General features: G+C 48.1%; 2 protein-coding genes across 2 annotated transcripts; both read right to left on the reverse strand.

Moving 5' to 3' along the window:
* Positions 1-578: 578 nt before the first annotated feature.
* Positions 579-12,959, reverse strand: UBAP1L (ubiquitin associated protein 1 like). The gene is made up of 6 exons (XM_059482525.1): positions 12,886-12,959; positions 8,705-8,859; positions 6,685-7,437; positions 5,574-5,783; positions 2,539-2,640; positions 579-1,666 (listed from the first exon to the last, which is right to left on the reverse strand). Exons 2-6 carry the CDS (start codon positions 8,834-8,836, stop codon positions 1,532-1,534), a joined length of 1,332 nt encoding a protein of 443 aa, XP_059338508.1. The 5' UTR covers positions 8,837-8,859; positions 12,886-12,959; the 3' UTR covers positions 579-1,531.
* PDCD7 (programmed cell death 7) lies at positions 12,206-16,704 on the reverse strand. Its single transcript, XM_059482526.1, has 5 exons — positions 15,970-16,704; positions 14,755-14,893; positions 14,189-14,425; positions 13,487-13,574; positions 12,206-13,107 (listed from the first exon to the last, which is right to left on the reverse strand). Exons 1-5 carry the CDS (start codon positions 16,657-16,659, stop codon positions 12,990-12,992), a joined length of 1,272 nt encoding a protein of 423 aa, XP_059338509.1. The 5' UTR covers positions 16,660-16,704; the 3' UTR covers positions 12,206-12,989.
* Between the last annotated feature and the right edge of the window lie 165 nt (positions 16,705-16,869).

The following is a 16,869-nucleotide window of genomic DNA, read 5'->3' on the forward strand; positions in this document are numbered from 1 at the left end:
ATTTGCCTAATCACAGCTTAACCTTCTGCAAGTCTCGTTTTTAAGGTGACATCATCTTGGCAAGGGGGAATGCAAGGAAAAGCTGTCTGTAGATGGACTTGCCTTATATGGGCCGTATCAAAAATAAAAGCTTGTATAACCAAGGGAAAGCAGGAGGAAAAACAGAGCTGGGAGTTCCAAAAAGAGCCTGTGAGCTCCCCAGGAATATCTCCCTAGGACATACAGGGTGCCACATTTTCCATTTCAATGCCATTAAAGAAGAGCAGGAATAAAGCATCCTTGGGGATGGATGGGTCAACTCCCCCAACACCTGGATGCCAAGTTTCCCTGTTGCACCCATGCAAGAATCAATGCAGCCATGGAGAGCTGTACCTTCCTGTTGCTGTCTGGCACCCACCTGGAGATCCAGGGAGAAGGGACATAGTGTTTTACCTTGATGGCAGCACATTGTGCGGGGAGATTGTTTGGAAGGGTACAATGGAAAATGGTACGAATGCAAGTAAGGATTTTCTCTGCTGGGTTGTGCCAGCTGGCATCCTGACAGAAAAAGACAAACATGTTGCAGAAGAACCCCCCAAGCATCTTTACTCAAAGAAATTACATCTGTTTCTAATTCACAGGAAAATAACATACTTTATGTAAAAACACTGTCCACTGTTCCATTGCCAAGCCAAGACACACATCCTGTACAGTGATCTGAATCTCCCATTCTCTGTCCTTCAGTTACATACAGAAATTCCCTTGGGCATACAGATGTTCCTGATGCTGATATTCATGCTTCACTTCATTTGGATCCACTGTCTTCACAGTTTAGGGACGCATCCCCTGAATTTTCCTGATTTGGGCAGAGCATGAGGGCAGTGAGCAGCTCCCCATCTCTCTGTTCTATCTCGTGAAGTTTCCTGAGGACAAACCTTTGCCTCCACCATTTTTCATTGCACTGGATAAACCTCATGTATTTCAGAGCAAGGGCAGCTTGTTTTCTTTCTTTATCCACATGGAACTGTGTATTTTCCTCACATGTCTGGTTTAAAAGGAGAAGCTAATGCGATCAAAGTGGATTTCAATTGACTAAGTCAGCTGAGACTCTTCCCAAGCCAACACATGTTCCTGCAGGAGCCTTCAGATTTTAGGAAAACAATTTATTCTGTTGATTTATATAATCTTTTAAGAATCCCCACTTTGTTGTAGCTGAAAACCTACACCCATCACCCCAGGTGGAGGGAGAACACTGGTTTGGTTTGGTTTTTGCAAAAATCTAAGCCAAAGGCAATTTGGATCTTCTCTAATCTGAATAGCTGAGATGATCAAGGGTGGGGATGTGTGGGTGAGGAGATAAACATTCCTGCTATGCACTCAGTGCCTGCATGACAAACACTCTTATGATCGATGTCCATAAAATGAGACTCCAAGGCAGAGCTTTGAAATTGTGTATCTGGTGCTTCCAGGGGTGGGGATGGAGCAGCACAATCACCTGAGTGCTTCTGGTCTGGTGTGAAGAGGGGAAGCTGTGACTGCTCCAGGATGCTGCTCAGTGCGTTTTCATCACAAGCTCTTCCAGCGCCCTCTCCCTCTGATTCCCACAAAGCAAAAGAACTTCTTTGATTTCATTTTGCTGGAAGCCCATATCATTAAACTGAGCCAACAGATGCAAGAATTCAGCTGCCTGGAGGAAGAAGGAGGAGAGAAGAATGATGCTATCATGGATATATTGTGTAGCTGCAGAAAAAGCAGTGCTGTGGGACAAGGCTGCACTCAGAAGATCTGAGTTGTATCACTGTGACAGCAGATTGAGGGCACACATATCCCTGGTAGGACTGAAACTTCTTAAATAAGAAATATTTAATAAAGTCAGCCTCTAGTTTCACTATTCCCTATAATGTTTGTATCAATTCCATGCAGTGTTTGCCTGCACTATGAAGAGAGCAGGGAATGGCAGTGAGCACAACAGGAATTCATTTGTCCTGCTCCCCCTCTTTGGTCAGGCTGGGCCCCAGCACCACAACATCACCCAGAGCTGTGTCCTTAATAAATAAACCCTTCCCTGACACTCAGACCCAGGTGCCCTCCCACTGCCACTGCCCTAAGGACTGGTGACACGGCAATCCTACAGGCATTGGCATCTTGGCAAACACTGCCAGCCTGGATTTCATGCAGTTCTGCCTTCCCAGGCTCTCCATTACCCCCAGGGGGAGTCTGATGATGGAGACAAACGCCCAGTTCTCCATGGTTCTCCTCCCTGGGGCTAGAAGGGAGAGCTGGCAGGGCTTGAGACAGAGTGGGTGCTGGTGGGCTCAGGATGGGATTGCCTGTGCAGAGGCTGAGTGAACATCATTCCACACAACAGGGAAGGGCAGAGAAGTGTGAAGGAGCAGGTGTCCTCCCCCAGGGGTCCTTATGGTGACACTGCCCTAGAGGTCTGGCCCTCCATGAGGCTGCAGGAGGGCCTGTGGAGGCAGAGGGAAGCATGCAGCCCACTGAAAAGGAGAGCCTGGAGGACACAGCACAAAGGGCTGGGCTTTGCCATCCCATTCTGACCTTCTTCTCTGAGTACTGGAACATTTCCATGGCTTCCTCCACCTGCCCTTCCTCATAGCCCTGCTTCAGCAGCCGATCACAGGCACCCAGGTAGCTCAGGAACTGCAGAGAAAGACAGACAGGTTAATCCAACCTTGCAGGCATGGGGAGCAAGGCCAGTCAGGAGTCCCCCTGCCACCTCCCAGGGACACACCACGGGGGCACATCAGCCACCACCATCTTGCCAGTTCCCACCTAATGTTCAGCCAGGGTGGTCTGTCTGTCTGTCTGCAGGATTTCCAGTGGGAGACAACATCTTGGTCCCCCTTCACCCTCCCAGGGTGGGAATGGGAACAAGGAGGAAACCAAACATGTGAACACTCGAGATGGAGAGCAGTGGCCTCCAGGGTGAGGCAGGGCCTGTCCCGGTGGGATGACTTTGTTCAGATGACCCCGCATCCCTTTGATGTGCTGGGGTTCAGGCACCCATGGGTTTGCTCCAGGGTCCAAGAGCAGAGAGGAGACCTGTGTGCTGTCATTACTGAAAGTAAACAGTTATTTTTGGCTTTCCTCGTTGTTCTTGGAGTGCTGACAGCACAATTCCCAGCAGCATCTTTTAAATACTGCGAGAATCACTCACTGTCCAAAAACATATGGGACAGGCAATAATAAATGAGCTATACAATAGCAGGGGGAATAAAAACATCCCACAGGTCTCTCCAAAGAGTTTTCATTCAAGGACAAGCTGATTCATTTCTCCCCAGACTCACCAGCACACAGACCTCCACCTTTCCCAGCACTGCCAGAGACAAGGAGAAGGACTCAGTAAAGGCCATAAAACATAGGAAAAAGACAAAAAAGTATCTCAAACATTGAGTTGATCTATTTTGGCTGAACAGTTGGGTAGGGATTTTCAGAAATGTCAGCCTTAAGGAGCCCAGTAACTCAGAAAGGAGACAGGCACTGGTCATTGGCATTCCTCACCTCATGTTATTTCCCTTGTTACCAGGCTAATGACAACCCCAGATCACTGCTGCATTCTCTTCCCCTGTTGTGGCAGAACAGCCACTCATCCACAGCATAACACAGACAGTCCTGGCAGCCTGGTCAAGCCCAGCATGAAATCAGTGCCTTTGTCAACTCAATGTTTTTTATCACTAAAATTATTATATATATGTATCCTCAAGACTAAACAATAAGATTTTTTTTAACAGTGACCAGCTGCTGCTTTTGTCATGTCTCAGCTCACATGTACATTGAGGGCTCCATGGACCAACAATGCATTTTGAATTGACCAATGATCATTGATCAAAATTGGAATGGTGCCTTTTTGGCCATGATGTCCTACATGATGAACCTCTGGCATGCTGGGGCTACTAATCCTACTTGAGCCTTTCAGAGAAGTTCTTCCACCAAAATTAGGAAAGCATTGCTTCTAAAGAAGGCTACAGAAGGCCTTGCCTTCTCTATCATGGGGGGCTCTGCCAGTTTCTCTTGACACTACAAGGAAGTTGAGCAATTTTTGCATATCATCTGGTACTTCCATCAATCCTCACAGTTGAAGTAGTCATTGTCACACCTCAAAACCTCAGGCATCACCAGCAAGCAATGAAGAGCACAGGTCTTTTTGACTTTAACTGGAACATATTTTCCAGGAAGATTTAGACTAATTTGGTAGTTTGGTACTTGTAAAAAATGCATGACAAGTCAGGCTTCATCTTGGCTGCATTGGGCATAAATGGGAAAGATGGGAACTGCTGGTGAAGAAGGCATGGGATAGAAGGCAGACCTTGTCTTTTGGTGCAGTACTCTCTTCTCCAAAGGAGTGGGAGTCCTGGTGTTCATACAGAAGGGAGCAGGCTGTACCCATTTCCACCCTTAATAAGATGCACTGTTTCTTCATTTTGAAGCCAGCAGTTGCTACAGGACACCCTCGCATGGCTCTGTGAAACAACATGGGCTGGGCTCTGCCCATCTCTCTGTGCCCAGATGAAACCTCCTTGGATTGAAGACATAAAGCTTCCCTTCCCACCTCAGCTCACCTGAAACTCCAGGGAGCTCTGGGGAGCTGGGCTGAGTAGGGAGGGAGCCGGAAGCTGCAGGATGACTCAGCCACAGAGCAGCTCTGTCCAGGCTGGCCCATGCAGCTCCCAGGGGAATGGGAAGGAGACTGGCAGCCAGCAGTGGCTGCTTGGTGCTCTGCCTGCTCATGCCCTGCCAGGATCTGCTCCTGCTCCCGGGCCTGACAGCCCCATGGAAATTCCTCTTGCTCAGCTGTAATTAAGACCTTTCTCTCTTTGCAAGAACTACTTGGATAATTTAGCCCTAAAATCCTCTGCTGGAATGGGCAGTCCAGCCCCAAGTTTGCCAAGGGAGTCAGAGCCAGCAGCTTCCCTCATGTCCCGGATGCTCTGAGCCCACCTGGACCTTTCTGACATTCATCTGGACAAACAGAGACATTGGGAATGGGGATGCAGCACAGCAGGCAGGGATGTACTCACATACCAGGGGTAGGAAGAGGCTGCATGTTATGTTTCAATAAATTTCAGGTTATTCTAGAGGGTTCCTTGGGAAAAGAGCTCTGGGACTCTGCTGCAATGTCTGCATGGATTCCGTGCTTGCTCCAACACAGGGAAGTTGTGTTTTGGAGAGAGCCCAACCAAATCTCCAAGGTATTCCTGCAGTCCCGCTCTGACAGGATGAGCCATGGCAATAATCACACGAATCCAACAGCTAGGAAAAATGATGTGCAAAAAGTTTCCATATATGGGGGCAAAATTTGTACCTCAGAGGGACATGATGCTTCACACAACAGATTGAACAGATAACAAAGCCAGCCATGATTATGCGCTGAAAAGCTGAGGGCGGCTCATTGCTATTTTATTACAGCAAAAGTGAAATCTCATGGAAAATCCTGTCAGCTGTGGTCCAACACTAAAGTGGAAAGGCAAGGTCGTCAAAAATCTACCCCAAAGAAGACAGCCATGCCTTTCTCCATGAAAATCAAGCTTTCCTTTACCAAAAGCTTCTCACAGTGCTGTGCCAGCTCCACCAACCTGACTTAAGCTTTGCCTTCCTGTCTTCTGGAGGGTGAGGATGGCTTTCTGGGTGGGGTAGCCCAGGGCTATGACGGGCTCGATGAGGTCTCTCTCCTCTTGGCTCAGGGCAGAGAGCAGGTCAGCCGAGGAATCTGGCTGGGATCTGTGGCAGCTCAGAGGTCGTCCAGGCGTGGAGGCAGGGGGGAGGCAAGTGTAGGGGCTGAGGGACTGCAAGGAAAAAAACAGATGGTGTTATTGCTCCAGGTCATGGAATGAGGTGAAACAACCTGGGCTGGGGCAATGCTTCTGAATGCTGGTGGTTACCTTGCTCTCTCCAGAAGAGGAAAATTCCCATACAAGGAACATCAAATGAGCATCAAATGAGACTGGACTTAATTAAATCCAGGGTCAGCTACAGATACAGAAGAGTGCTCAGTGTGGGTGTTGTACAAATACACATGGGGATTTAATCTCCCCTTAATTACTCCATGTCAAATGCAGCTGCATATAAATAACCTGGTCATTCAAGTGTCTGATGGTTTTATTGCAGGTTTTCAGTAATTCATCTCCTACACCTCTCAAGCAGCTGGATTATATTCAATTTCTTAAAAGCAGGGTGGAACTCAGATTTAAGCTGACAGAGTACTACTTACTCCATCCTTTCACATCACTGTCTCTATCACTAAATGATCTGTATTTCTAGTAGGAAGTCCAAAGTTTCCTAGAAAAGACATAAGGACTGTAAGGGGATATTTCCCTACAAACCCCGCTTATATCTGTTAGAATGGGATAATGTAGCAAAAAGAGGACAACCCCCCCAAATATTTCACTCTTTTCTTAGTGTTTCAATTGAGAATCAGATTAGACCCTGCTCTGGAAAAACACAGATGTTTTGGACAGAGCAAGTAAAAGTGTACCCAGAAAGCTTCTTTCAACCTCAGTGACAAAATCAAACCCTTTCTTCACTTCTTGTGAAAACTTCAGCAATTCCTCATGGGTCCGGTGTTTCCAAAGCCTCATTTTGCTTCCTTTTTGCTGGCCAGCCCCCAGCAAATGAGACCAATTTGATGCCCTCCACCTCCCTCATCTCCCAGTGATGAACAAAGGGCCACCAAAGGAAGCTTCTCACCGGTACCGTGGGCTTGTGCTGCTTGATGGGAGGGATTGGTGAGGCTGTGTCTGGAGGAGTTGGCACAGCAGTGCCCTGCTGGGACACGTCAGGATCTGGCCTGTACTTGACGCTGCCGTTGGTGCCGGGGCACTGGGGCAGCAGCCGTGGCACCAGGATCCCCCTGTTCCCCATGGCAGCTCTGTTCAAAGGATGCACCAAAGCAGCCAGCTTCCTCCTGGCAGCTTCTAGCTCGTTCTTCATGTTGTTAAATATCACCATGGATCTTCTCTGCTTGCTGGGGTCTGGGCTGGCTGGGCTGTGGACACTGTTCTCTGGCGAGGGCTCCAGCAAGCCGGGTGATGTCTTTGGTCGGGTCTGGTAAAAGCCGGGCCGTGAAGACACACTTCTCGCAGAGCTTCTCCTCCTGGAGAGGTGTGACTCGTCCTTGTCATTCTCTTCCCAAGAGGTGGAGGAGTACTCATCATCCGAGTACTCCCCCTCGTCTGAGTGCCAGGTGTCGCTCTCGGTGTCGGACAGGGCCGCCCTGCCCCGGGCGTGCCCGTAGGAGCTGTCGGCAGCGCTCAGGCTGATGGAGCGCCGCACCGCCCCGTCCCGACCCCGCCCTCCGTAGCTGTCGGCAGGGTCCACCAGCAGCAGCCAGCACGGGGGAGCCGTGGGGACGACTTCGGAGGTGACTCGATGGCGGGAGGTCTGCTGCTGAGAGGCCACCTCCACCCAGTACAGCACCTTCCTTTCCAGCGAGAAGTCGTGCTGCAGGAGAGCAAGAGACAGCTGGTGAGGACATGTGAAACCAGACCAGGTGGCATGGAGCAAACCATGCACTCCACGAGGCATCTTAAGGGCTACAGTCTTCCCACATCAGCTCCTATTTCCCTGAGCACTAGGGCTGGCTGTAGGATTGGGCAGCGCCAGCCACATCTCTGCATGGAATCCCCAAATTTATATTTGAAATAACTCTTATCTATGAAGTCATTACTATAGTGAGTTGCACCTACAATTCTTTGGAAAAGTATTTTATGCTTGGAGGTGTTTGTGTCACTGTGGAAGGCAGGAGTGTGCAGACATCCCAATTTTAGGCAGCTGCAGAGAGGCACTGCATCCAGCCACAGGCTGCCCCCAGAATGGTGGCAGAGTTTGTTTGTGACCCTCATTAGCAGCGCTTGGCAGAGCCACTTCAGGGGCTCAGAAGCCACCAAGAGGGCAGATGCCACCTCGGGCAGAAGCAGAAGCAGCCATGGCATTATCTAGTGGCGCCAGGGTCTCGGCTGCTCCCCAAACAGAGTTGTCATTTCCACATAGTTCAGCTTAAAATATAAGTGTGTTTGTGACTGAAATCTCAGGGTTTTCCTGGAACAAACAAGCCCTGCCCGTCCCAGAGCTCTCCAAACAAGGTCTCCTCCTGACAGGCAGGCAAGTACATTCACAGCCCAGGAATGCTGTTTTTACTGTTCTTGCCACTAGGGTCAGCCGTGGACCCAAATCAGCCTCCCCAAGGAAAACACCCTCACGTCCCTCCATAAGGATCAGCCTGGACCAGCAGCACAATGATTTGGCTCAGAGGGGAGCATCAAATCATCACTAAATAGGGAGAAACACGGGGTATATATATATATATATATATATATATATATATATGTATATAAACTCTATCTATATGCTTCTGGCATAGGCAGTATTGCCTGATTATAGCTGGTAGATTTATTGGTAAATATTTAATTAATATCATTAATAAATGAGACAGTAATAACTCCAAAGGAGGAAACAACCCCAGAGCAGAGCCTGAAGTTTGTCCTCCTATCCCAGAAAAATCTAACCTTCCTTCTTAGAAAGGATTTTTAGAAAGCAACCCCAAACCAACCCCATCATCACTGCTACACACCACAGATCATCCTCATTTCCTCCCACTGTTGCTGCAAACCAGCCAGTGAGGAGGAGAACAGTTAGCTTTCCCTTCTTTCATGGGAGCACTGCTGATTTCCTTCCAGCATCCCCCAGCAGTGGCTGGGTGTGGACTCACCATGGTGCTCATGAGGATGTCGGTGCAGTCAGGGAGCTCAATGTCCGGGGCAGTGACTAAAGGGATTTCTCCCTCTGAGTCCCCACTGAGGCTCATGGCTGTCCGGAAGGGAACTTCATCCAGGTAGTTCATTGCTGCTGCCTGATTTCTTGCTGCTGGAGGAAGGGAAACAGAAACTGTAAGAACATCTCTTAAGGTGGCTGGAAGGAGAGAAAGATGAGCTCTTTCAAGTGCCAGCTGGGTAAAAAAAGACTGGCAAAATCTTATTTACTGACACCAGGAAGCTTTGTCTGAACTAACCTTTGCTATTCTCAGCTTGAGCCAGAAGGACTTGACCAAGCTTATGGCTTCCTTTGGCAGAGATCCTGAGCATTTTTCTCCTCCATCTCTCCCATCCCTCCTGTCTCTCCCTCTCTCTCTGTTGCCATTACACACTCCCTTCCCCAAGCTGGGGATGGACTGGGCACTTTTTCCAGTTACAGAGGGAGAAGGCACAGCCAAGGAGGACACCTTGCAGGTCTCCCCTGTCTGCACAAGCTGTGGTGACAGGGCTCATGCACATGGCCTCGTGCTGCTGAGCCATCACACAGAGCATCCCGAGGGAGCTGGGGTGAGGGCATTCCTTTGGGAACAGCTTACTGGGAGCCAGGCAAGGAGACTGTGCATCAGGCAAGCTTGGGAACTAGGAGGATGTCAAAGAAGCAATTTTGAAGATTAGCTTTTAGGATCCATGCATTCATTTTTAAGTGTGGTGATGGTTTTAGATCAGAAATTGCAGGGGAGAGAAAAATTGCCGGTGAATTGGGAATGCTGTCAGGAAAATATTACTTCAGTATTTTCGATACTCCATCAGGTCCCTAAAAATGTCTCAATTTACTAAAAAGCCATTACTTGCTACATGAAGCCTCGAGCTTTCAGCTTCCCAGTGATGACAGTGTGTAAAATCACTTCTTTTATAGATTATAAACTGTTAGGAGCTGGTAGCCAGTCTTCACTGAGTTCTGGTACTGGCAGCATGTGCCTGCTCATCCCAAAGTCCTTAGCACTCATCCTCGGGTCACACAGTAAATCTGTATGTGACATCCTTAAGTGCTTTCCCCAATTATTTTTTTCCTTTAAAAACAAACAACTTCTATGACAACAAGGATAAACATTCCACTAAAAGTAAATATGCTGAAGAATATACACAAGGATGACAGAACTGCCTGTTTAAAGCAAAAATCAGAGTCTATAATGGGAGATGGGGTTCAGGGAAGTTTCCTGTGTTGGGAAAGGACTCACAAAGAGCTTCCAGGCCAGAGAAAGTGACACACACAATCAACATGCACAATCACTCAGGCAGTGATATCAGAATGACAACAGGGTTGTCACTTTGCCTGCTTACGCCAGGAGCCTTTAATGCCCCTGCAGAAGCAGAGCCCCAAAGGAGCTTTGTGCTCCTGCACATGTCCTGCCACTAACACACAGCACAGGCAACGTGCTGGGATCCCACGTGGAGCCAGGCCACCTGCTCAGCTTAAGAGGGCTCAGCCTAAGGGACAATCCACGTCAGCACTGACTAAGGTGACGCCTGAAAACATCTGCAAGCGAGGCCACCTTCCCTCAGCTTTCTGCTACTCCCTGAGCAGCTCCTGCAGGCAGGGGGACTGACCTTCCTGCAGCTTGGGCTGTAAACTGGCTCTCCCCAAAATCCCAGGGTGCTCAGGAAAGTGGTGTCTCAACATCTGTCACCCAGAATGGCTCCACTCAGGTTCAGATGATACTTTAAGGGATGGTGATGGGTAGTGAGTGTGTCTGAAGCCACAATGAAGAAAATATGAGAGGATTATGGTATTGTAGCTCTCTGTATTTGACTGCATAAGTACTGTGCTTTAAGAGAGGCTCACAGAAGTGTTAATTCCCAAAACCACAGTTTAGAAAACAAGAAGTACTTTGGGGCAGGAGCAATCACAACAAAAATGCTATTAGAAAAGGATAAAAGAGGGTCAGTCATAAACACCAACTCCCACCAGAAGGGAACTCCTACAAGGGCTCTGACCTCATGTTCTCCAGAGGAGCCCTGCCCACTTTCACATCAAAGACACTGGCCAGTGCATGAAGCAGTGCACATCTGGAAAAGGATGTGCCTAAACAGCAGGAAAACCCAAACTGCACCAGGACCAGGGGAGGAATACGTTACAAATGAATCTTGGAAACTCACAGCCAACATCTCTCTTCTGAGCTACACTAAGTTTTTAAAATTTAAAAACAGTGGGAAATATTATATTCAGAAAAATGGGAATGAAGTCTGAACACACACTTTTTAAATTAATACCATGTGTCCATGTATTTTATAAGTTGAAATTTTAAACATTCCTCCCCATCTGTGGCTTCAACAACTTCCTCACTAAAGCTATGAAACATTTTAATGCAGATGTCATTAGACAGGAGCAAATACACAGAACATACCCAAAGGTGAATCCTCCCCTGGCATTTCCAAGCCCTGTGTTTATTAGCAATATGAAGCAGTCCTTACCATCAGATGAACTCATGGAGCTCTCTCCTCACAGAGCAGGGAGAACAGGGCTGCTGCTTTGCTGCCTCCTTATCTACTGCTCAGCTCTTTAAATTCCTGCAGTGTCAGACAAGCAGCTGACTTGGACAGCTTTAAGATAATCGTAGCTTAAGCAGCTGGCCTGTTCCATCAGACATGCTGATGGGATAAGGAGCCTAATTGTTTAAGCAGAGCATCCTCTGGTCACTAAGCTGCATGAACTGAAAGTGTTGGGTTTGTATTGGTTTTATGCAGTTGTTTTTATTTTTATATTTGATCTTGTGCCTTTTCATCAGGGAAGACTCCCAGGATCTGACTCAGCCTTGGGTCTGGAGTAATGAGGTGCTGGAAGTGACATTAGGGATGGGAGGATGCAGGGAAGAGCAAATCAGAACAGCACCTGCAGAGAACTTCATGGCAATCTGTATGTTGGGCATACAGAGCAAGAACTGCAAACTTCTGCACTCATGTTCTGTCAGGAACCACCAGATCGTGTCTCTTACTGACAAACCAGTGCAAAGGTTCAGCCAGGACACTACTGACATTACCCCTAAGGCCCAGGTGCTGAATTTAGGCAATGACACACGTGAATTACGCACTGCTGTGACGCCAAGAGGCAAAGCATGGAGAGATTAACTCCATTTCCCACACACTGGGGCTAGCAAGAATAAGGACTGAAGCTCTGGAAAGCTGCCACAGCAATCTGTGCAGAACAGCAAAGCTCCAAATCCATATGGCCCATCACAGTTACAAGCAAACTGTTCAGAACATGGAAAGCTTTGACACCAGGTGTCACCTCTGTCACCTTGCAGGAGGGAGATTTCCTTCACACAAACCTCCTCCCAACAATTCTCTCCTTGCTGGAGTTGTATTTGATGCAAAGTACTCAAACAAATCTCTTCCCTTGCGTGAAAATATTTTAAACAAAAATCCATTTTTCTCTATTTGTTCTGTACAAAAAAAACAACTTACAAAATAAAGCTGTGGTTTTTAATCAAATATTATAGACATACACAAAAATACCTATATAGTCAAAACACAGTATGTTAGACTTTTAGACTATGCAGATTTTATTGGGTTTTTTTCCAGCAGGCTTATTAATCAAATTTGTATTTATTCACATGGCTGTCTGACCTATTTCACCACAAATGGGATTTTTTTTCCATGTTTTGGTATCAGCTTTAGTCCACAAAAGTATAATGTCAACAGCTGCCTTAATCAACCTTGAAAAACCCTGTCTTGTTTGTACTTCAGAATTCGTTTAAACTTGTAATAGGTTTGTCTCTACACCCAAAAATACAGGACCTATTTTGACAGTGATGCTTGACATGCTTCATTTAAGAAGAAAAACATGTTTACTAATGATCTCTTCTTTATTTAAAAATTTCTTTTTTTCTGAAGCTTTCATCATCCTTTATAAAGATAAAAGTCACTAAAAATATGATGTTAATACTGGCACAAATACCACCATCAGCAATGTTCCTTTATTAAGACTGAGATTTAGCAATAACTCGCAGCTGGATTGTAATTCCACACCACAAGAGGCCTGGAAGCTCTGGGCTTGCTCAGCTATCTCCCTGCACAGTCAATCAGCAAAAACAATTCTTAAACTTTGTTTCAAGATGTTCTAGTAAAGACTTTGCAGTACCTGGCTGCCGAAAGAGAGGGTGAGACTTCCTCTTTGGGCCCTCTCATATTTACACGCAGTAATAATGAAGCAATCCTCCAACGTGGAAATAATTTATTGCAAAATTATCTGACAGCAGTGGCCCAGGTGTCACTGGTGGGGAGACTCGGGAGAACCCATCCTGGAGGGATGCAGCTTCCTTCAGGGTGGTCAGCTGGCACCAAGTACTGATCCCATTCATGCCTTTAACAGAGAGAGCGTTGTTTGAGAGGAGACCTGGGGTTAATTTGGTGTAAGATTTATTATACACCCACACAGATATTACTGATTGATGCAAAACCCACAATACTTGTACTCTTAAACTTGTCTTAAACTCTTAAACTTCAAAAGACAAATGTGAAAATTCAATGTTCTGGTGTTAAATTGAATGGTTATGCATGAAGTGCTCTCTGCCTCACACGGGCATCTGTTGGATATGACTCAAGCAAGAAACTAAATAAAACAGAACAATCCATTGCATAACCATATTTGGAAGCTGACAAACCAAAAGGGGCACTGAATTTACAATTGCAAAAAACAGTGTTTGCCATCTCTGATGATAAAATCCTTTCTTTGGTTTTACCTGATCTGGATTAGAGCTGCTACAGAATGTTCAGCTTGTAAGTAGTAGTCTCTGAAAGGCTGCAGCAGGTGGGCAAGGGGGAATTCAGCTGTAAAACAGAGACACAGAAATTGTTCAATAAGCCAGAAAAAACTTCCATTCTAGTGAGTCTCAGAAGCCCATAATGTGCAAAATCATTTGCTACTGCCCAACTGTAATCTAACATCAGGTCCTTAGGTAACATATAAAACTCAACTGTTTGTATGTTACACATTTCCTGGTCTGTACCACAGCTGTCAAAGGAAAGCCAAGACTAGCAAAACTTTCTGACTCCACCATCTAAAAAAGGGGAACATATGGACAATCAATCTTTACAGATTACCCGAGTCACACTTATTGAAGCACCAGACTAAAGCATCTATGGTGCTGGAAATCTTCAATCCATTCTGTTTATTCTCACTTCGGTTTCATCTAGAACCTCTTCTTGCAAAACAACATGAAACCAGCTTGAGATGTGCTGCAGTCCATGTTGAAGAGCTCAGCAGTTCCTCTTACACCACAGGTGTTAACAGCACTTTGTTTATCCCCCATTCTCAGACCATAAATTACTCCAGTGTATGATTCCTTTCCAAACTAGATGTGTGCCTGCATTTCAAATCCAGTGTCTGTGAGATGGGGATGTGATGTGGAAAAACACTGTTAAGAACAGGAGGCAGAATTTACCTGGATCCCCAAAGAGCTTAGAATCCATTTCCAGTTTCTGCTGTAGTAGTTTCTCCCTTTCCTTCTTCTGTTTCTTTTCCATTTCCCTCTTCCTTTCCTCCTCCTGTTCTCCCTCCAGCATAACCCTTAATGCTCTTTCCTCAGCTTCATACAGTTCTGTGCGAGTTTTGAGCAACGTTTTGAGACTCTCCACCTGATTTTCAAATGCTTCATCTGCTGAAGGAGGTGGACAAACACCTGAACAGAAAGAGAAGTGATTTTAAGTTTTCAGATTCAGACGGGGGTTTGATACCAGACTTGAGAGCAGAGCTGGGAAAATCTCAGAGGAATATGAATTTAACCTTGTTAACAGACAAAATTCTTACTGGAATAATCGTTCTTCCAGAAAGAGCTTGGAAACATAAAAACACAACCACTGAATTCAGCACTTTGTACCTATTCTTGTAATTAAAATCGCAATGAAGACACAGCTTTTTGAAGCTGTACCTTGCTAGTCAGCACAGGGCACCCTCATCTTATTTCCTGTGTGTGCAATTAAAGAAGTTTAGAAAAATCTCGCAATGAACCTTTCCTGGCAGCAGCTTCTTTCCTCAGCTTCCGAAGCTTCTCCAGCCCGCGCAGGACGTCCGTCATCCTCTTTGTGTCTGCTTGTTTCTTCCTGACTTCTGACAGGACACTGTCAGCAGCAGCCTTCAGCTCTTGTTCCTAGGAAAGGAAGGAAAAAAACCAGATGAGATCTGTGAAATATCCCTCAAAGACACAAATCAAATGGTATTTTCAGAGATTAGCAAAGCACTGGAGAGCAGAGTGACTTCACAGCAACAAATCAAGCCAACCATCTAGCCTTGCTTTTTTATGAAAAAAGGGCTAAAATACCACAGATTTCAGAAAAAAAAAATGCTGTGGAACTCATAAATTTGGGCTAAATCACAGAATCATGGAATTGTTAAGGTTGGAAAAGATCATCAAATCCATCTGTCAACTCAGCACCACCACCATGTTCACCACTAAGCCATGTCCTCAAGTGCCACATCCACACATTTTTGAACACTTCCTAGATGATTTATGAATGATGAAAGCCTGAGAATATTTAACCACAGAAATTTAGGGTAAATATTTTACAATAAACAGAAACCATCCTGATTCCACAGTTCTGCAATTAAGAGCATTAACCTGCCACAGTCTGACCACAAACCCTACCTCAGCAGCTGCTCTGGACCAACCCAGCCCAGATCAGCAGAAAGGGAATTCTTTAGCCAAAAACAAACAGAAAGGTTTGCACTTCTCAACCAGTCTAATTTGAGGTGGTATTTTTTTGCTTTGGAGATGTTTTACTTCCCCATAACATCAAAAAGCTTGTAAACCACAAACTTTAGAAGGATGAAAGCAGGAGGGAAGGCTGATGCATACTGAAACAGCACTGACCACCACAAGGTAGCTGCGTGGACAGGCCGACACTTGGACCACAGAGGAAAACCTCCAGGAGTTCAGAAACAGCTTAAACCCCAATTTCATGTCAAGGCCTAGAAGATGAGGAAGGCAAAACCGAGATGCCCACCAAGACTTCAATGCAAGCAGGGCTGCAGGCCTTGGAAACAGCACGTCTCTCAGTATGCTGAAGTCACGGAGCACCTCAGCGGCACCCACTGAAGCAAGGGGGCCAAAGCCGGGTGTGGGAAAGGCACAGCCCGCCGTGACCCCACTACCGACAGGTCACCCCTGCCCCACCGCGCTGCCCTGGAGCCCCGGCGAGAGGCAGGGCCAGGCACTGAGGACCATACCCTGTTCTTTTCCTCCACCTCCTGGATGCACTTAGCCCGCCACTGGTCGATCTTGGCCTCCCGCTCGGCGGCCCGGGCCGCCGCCTCCTCCTTGGCCGCCCTGGCTTCGAGCTTCCTCCGCTGCAGGCGCAGCCTCCTCTTCCTCGCCCTCTCGGCCTTCCTGCGCAGCGCCTCGCCGTAGCCGGGCTCCCGCAGGGGCCGCACGACCTCCCGCAGCTCCCGCAGCGCCGCCTCCGCCTCCTCCCGCGCCCGGGCCCAGCCCGGCTCGTCGCCCTGCTCCTCGCTGCGCCGCAGGGCCCGGCAGAGCGCGGTCACCCGGGCCACCCGCGCCAGCGCCGCCACCGCCACGGCCCGGGCGCTGCTGGGGCTGGCGGCGGCGGGCGGCGGCGGCGGCGGGGGAGCGGCGCGGCGGCGGCCCAGGAACTGCGAGAGCCACAGCTCATCCTGCTGCCGCTGCACCGCCTCCTCCTCGGCCGCTGCCCGCGGCGGGGCCGCCGCCAAGTAGGGGACGCCCGGCGGTAAGCGCGGTCCCCCCTCACCCGCACTCGGCGGCGGCGGCAAGAAGAAAGGCGGGGGTGCTACCGGCCCTACCGCGAAGGGCGCTGGGCGGACAGAGGGGCCGGGGAAGGGCGGCGGGAAGGCGCGGAAGGGCGGCGGGAGGCGAGCAGGGAACGGCGGCGGCTGCGCCATGCTCCCGCCGCGGCCCTCAGCGCGCCGCCATGACAGCGCCTCAGCGCCGCCTCAGCACCGCGCCCCCCTCAGCACCGCCACGGCGCCCCCCTGGCACAGCGCCACAGCGCCCCCTGGCGGCCCGGAGGACCCGCCCCGCCCGCATCGCGCTCCGCTTAAACATTAAATTTCAAAAACTCCTAAAATTCAAAATATGCGGGGATGGCGTCA

This window comes from Ammospiza nelsoni, chromosome 14, assembly GCF_027579445.1.
Source record: "Ammospiza nelsoni isolate bAmmNel1 chromosome 14, bAmmNel1.pri, whole genome shotgun sequence".
Classification (NCBI taxonomy): Eukaryota; Metazoa; Chordata; class Aves; order Passeriformes; family Passerellidae; genus Ammospiza; species Ammospiza nelsoni.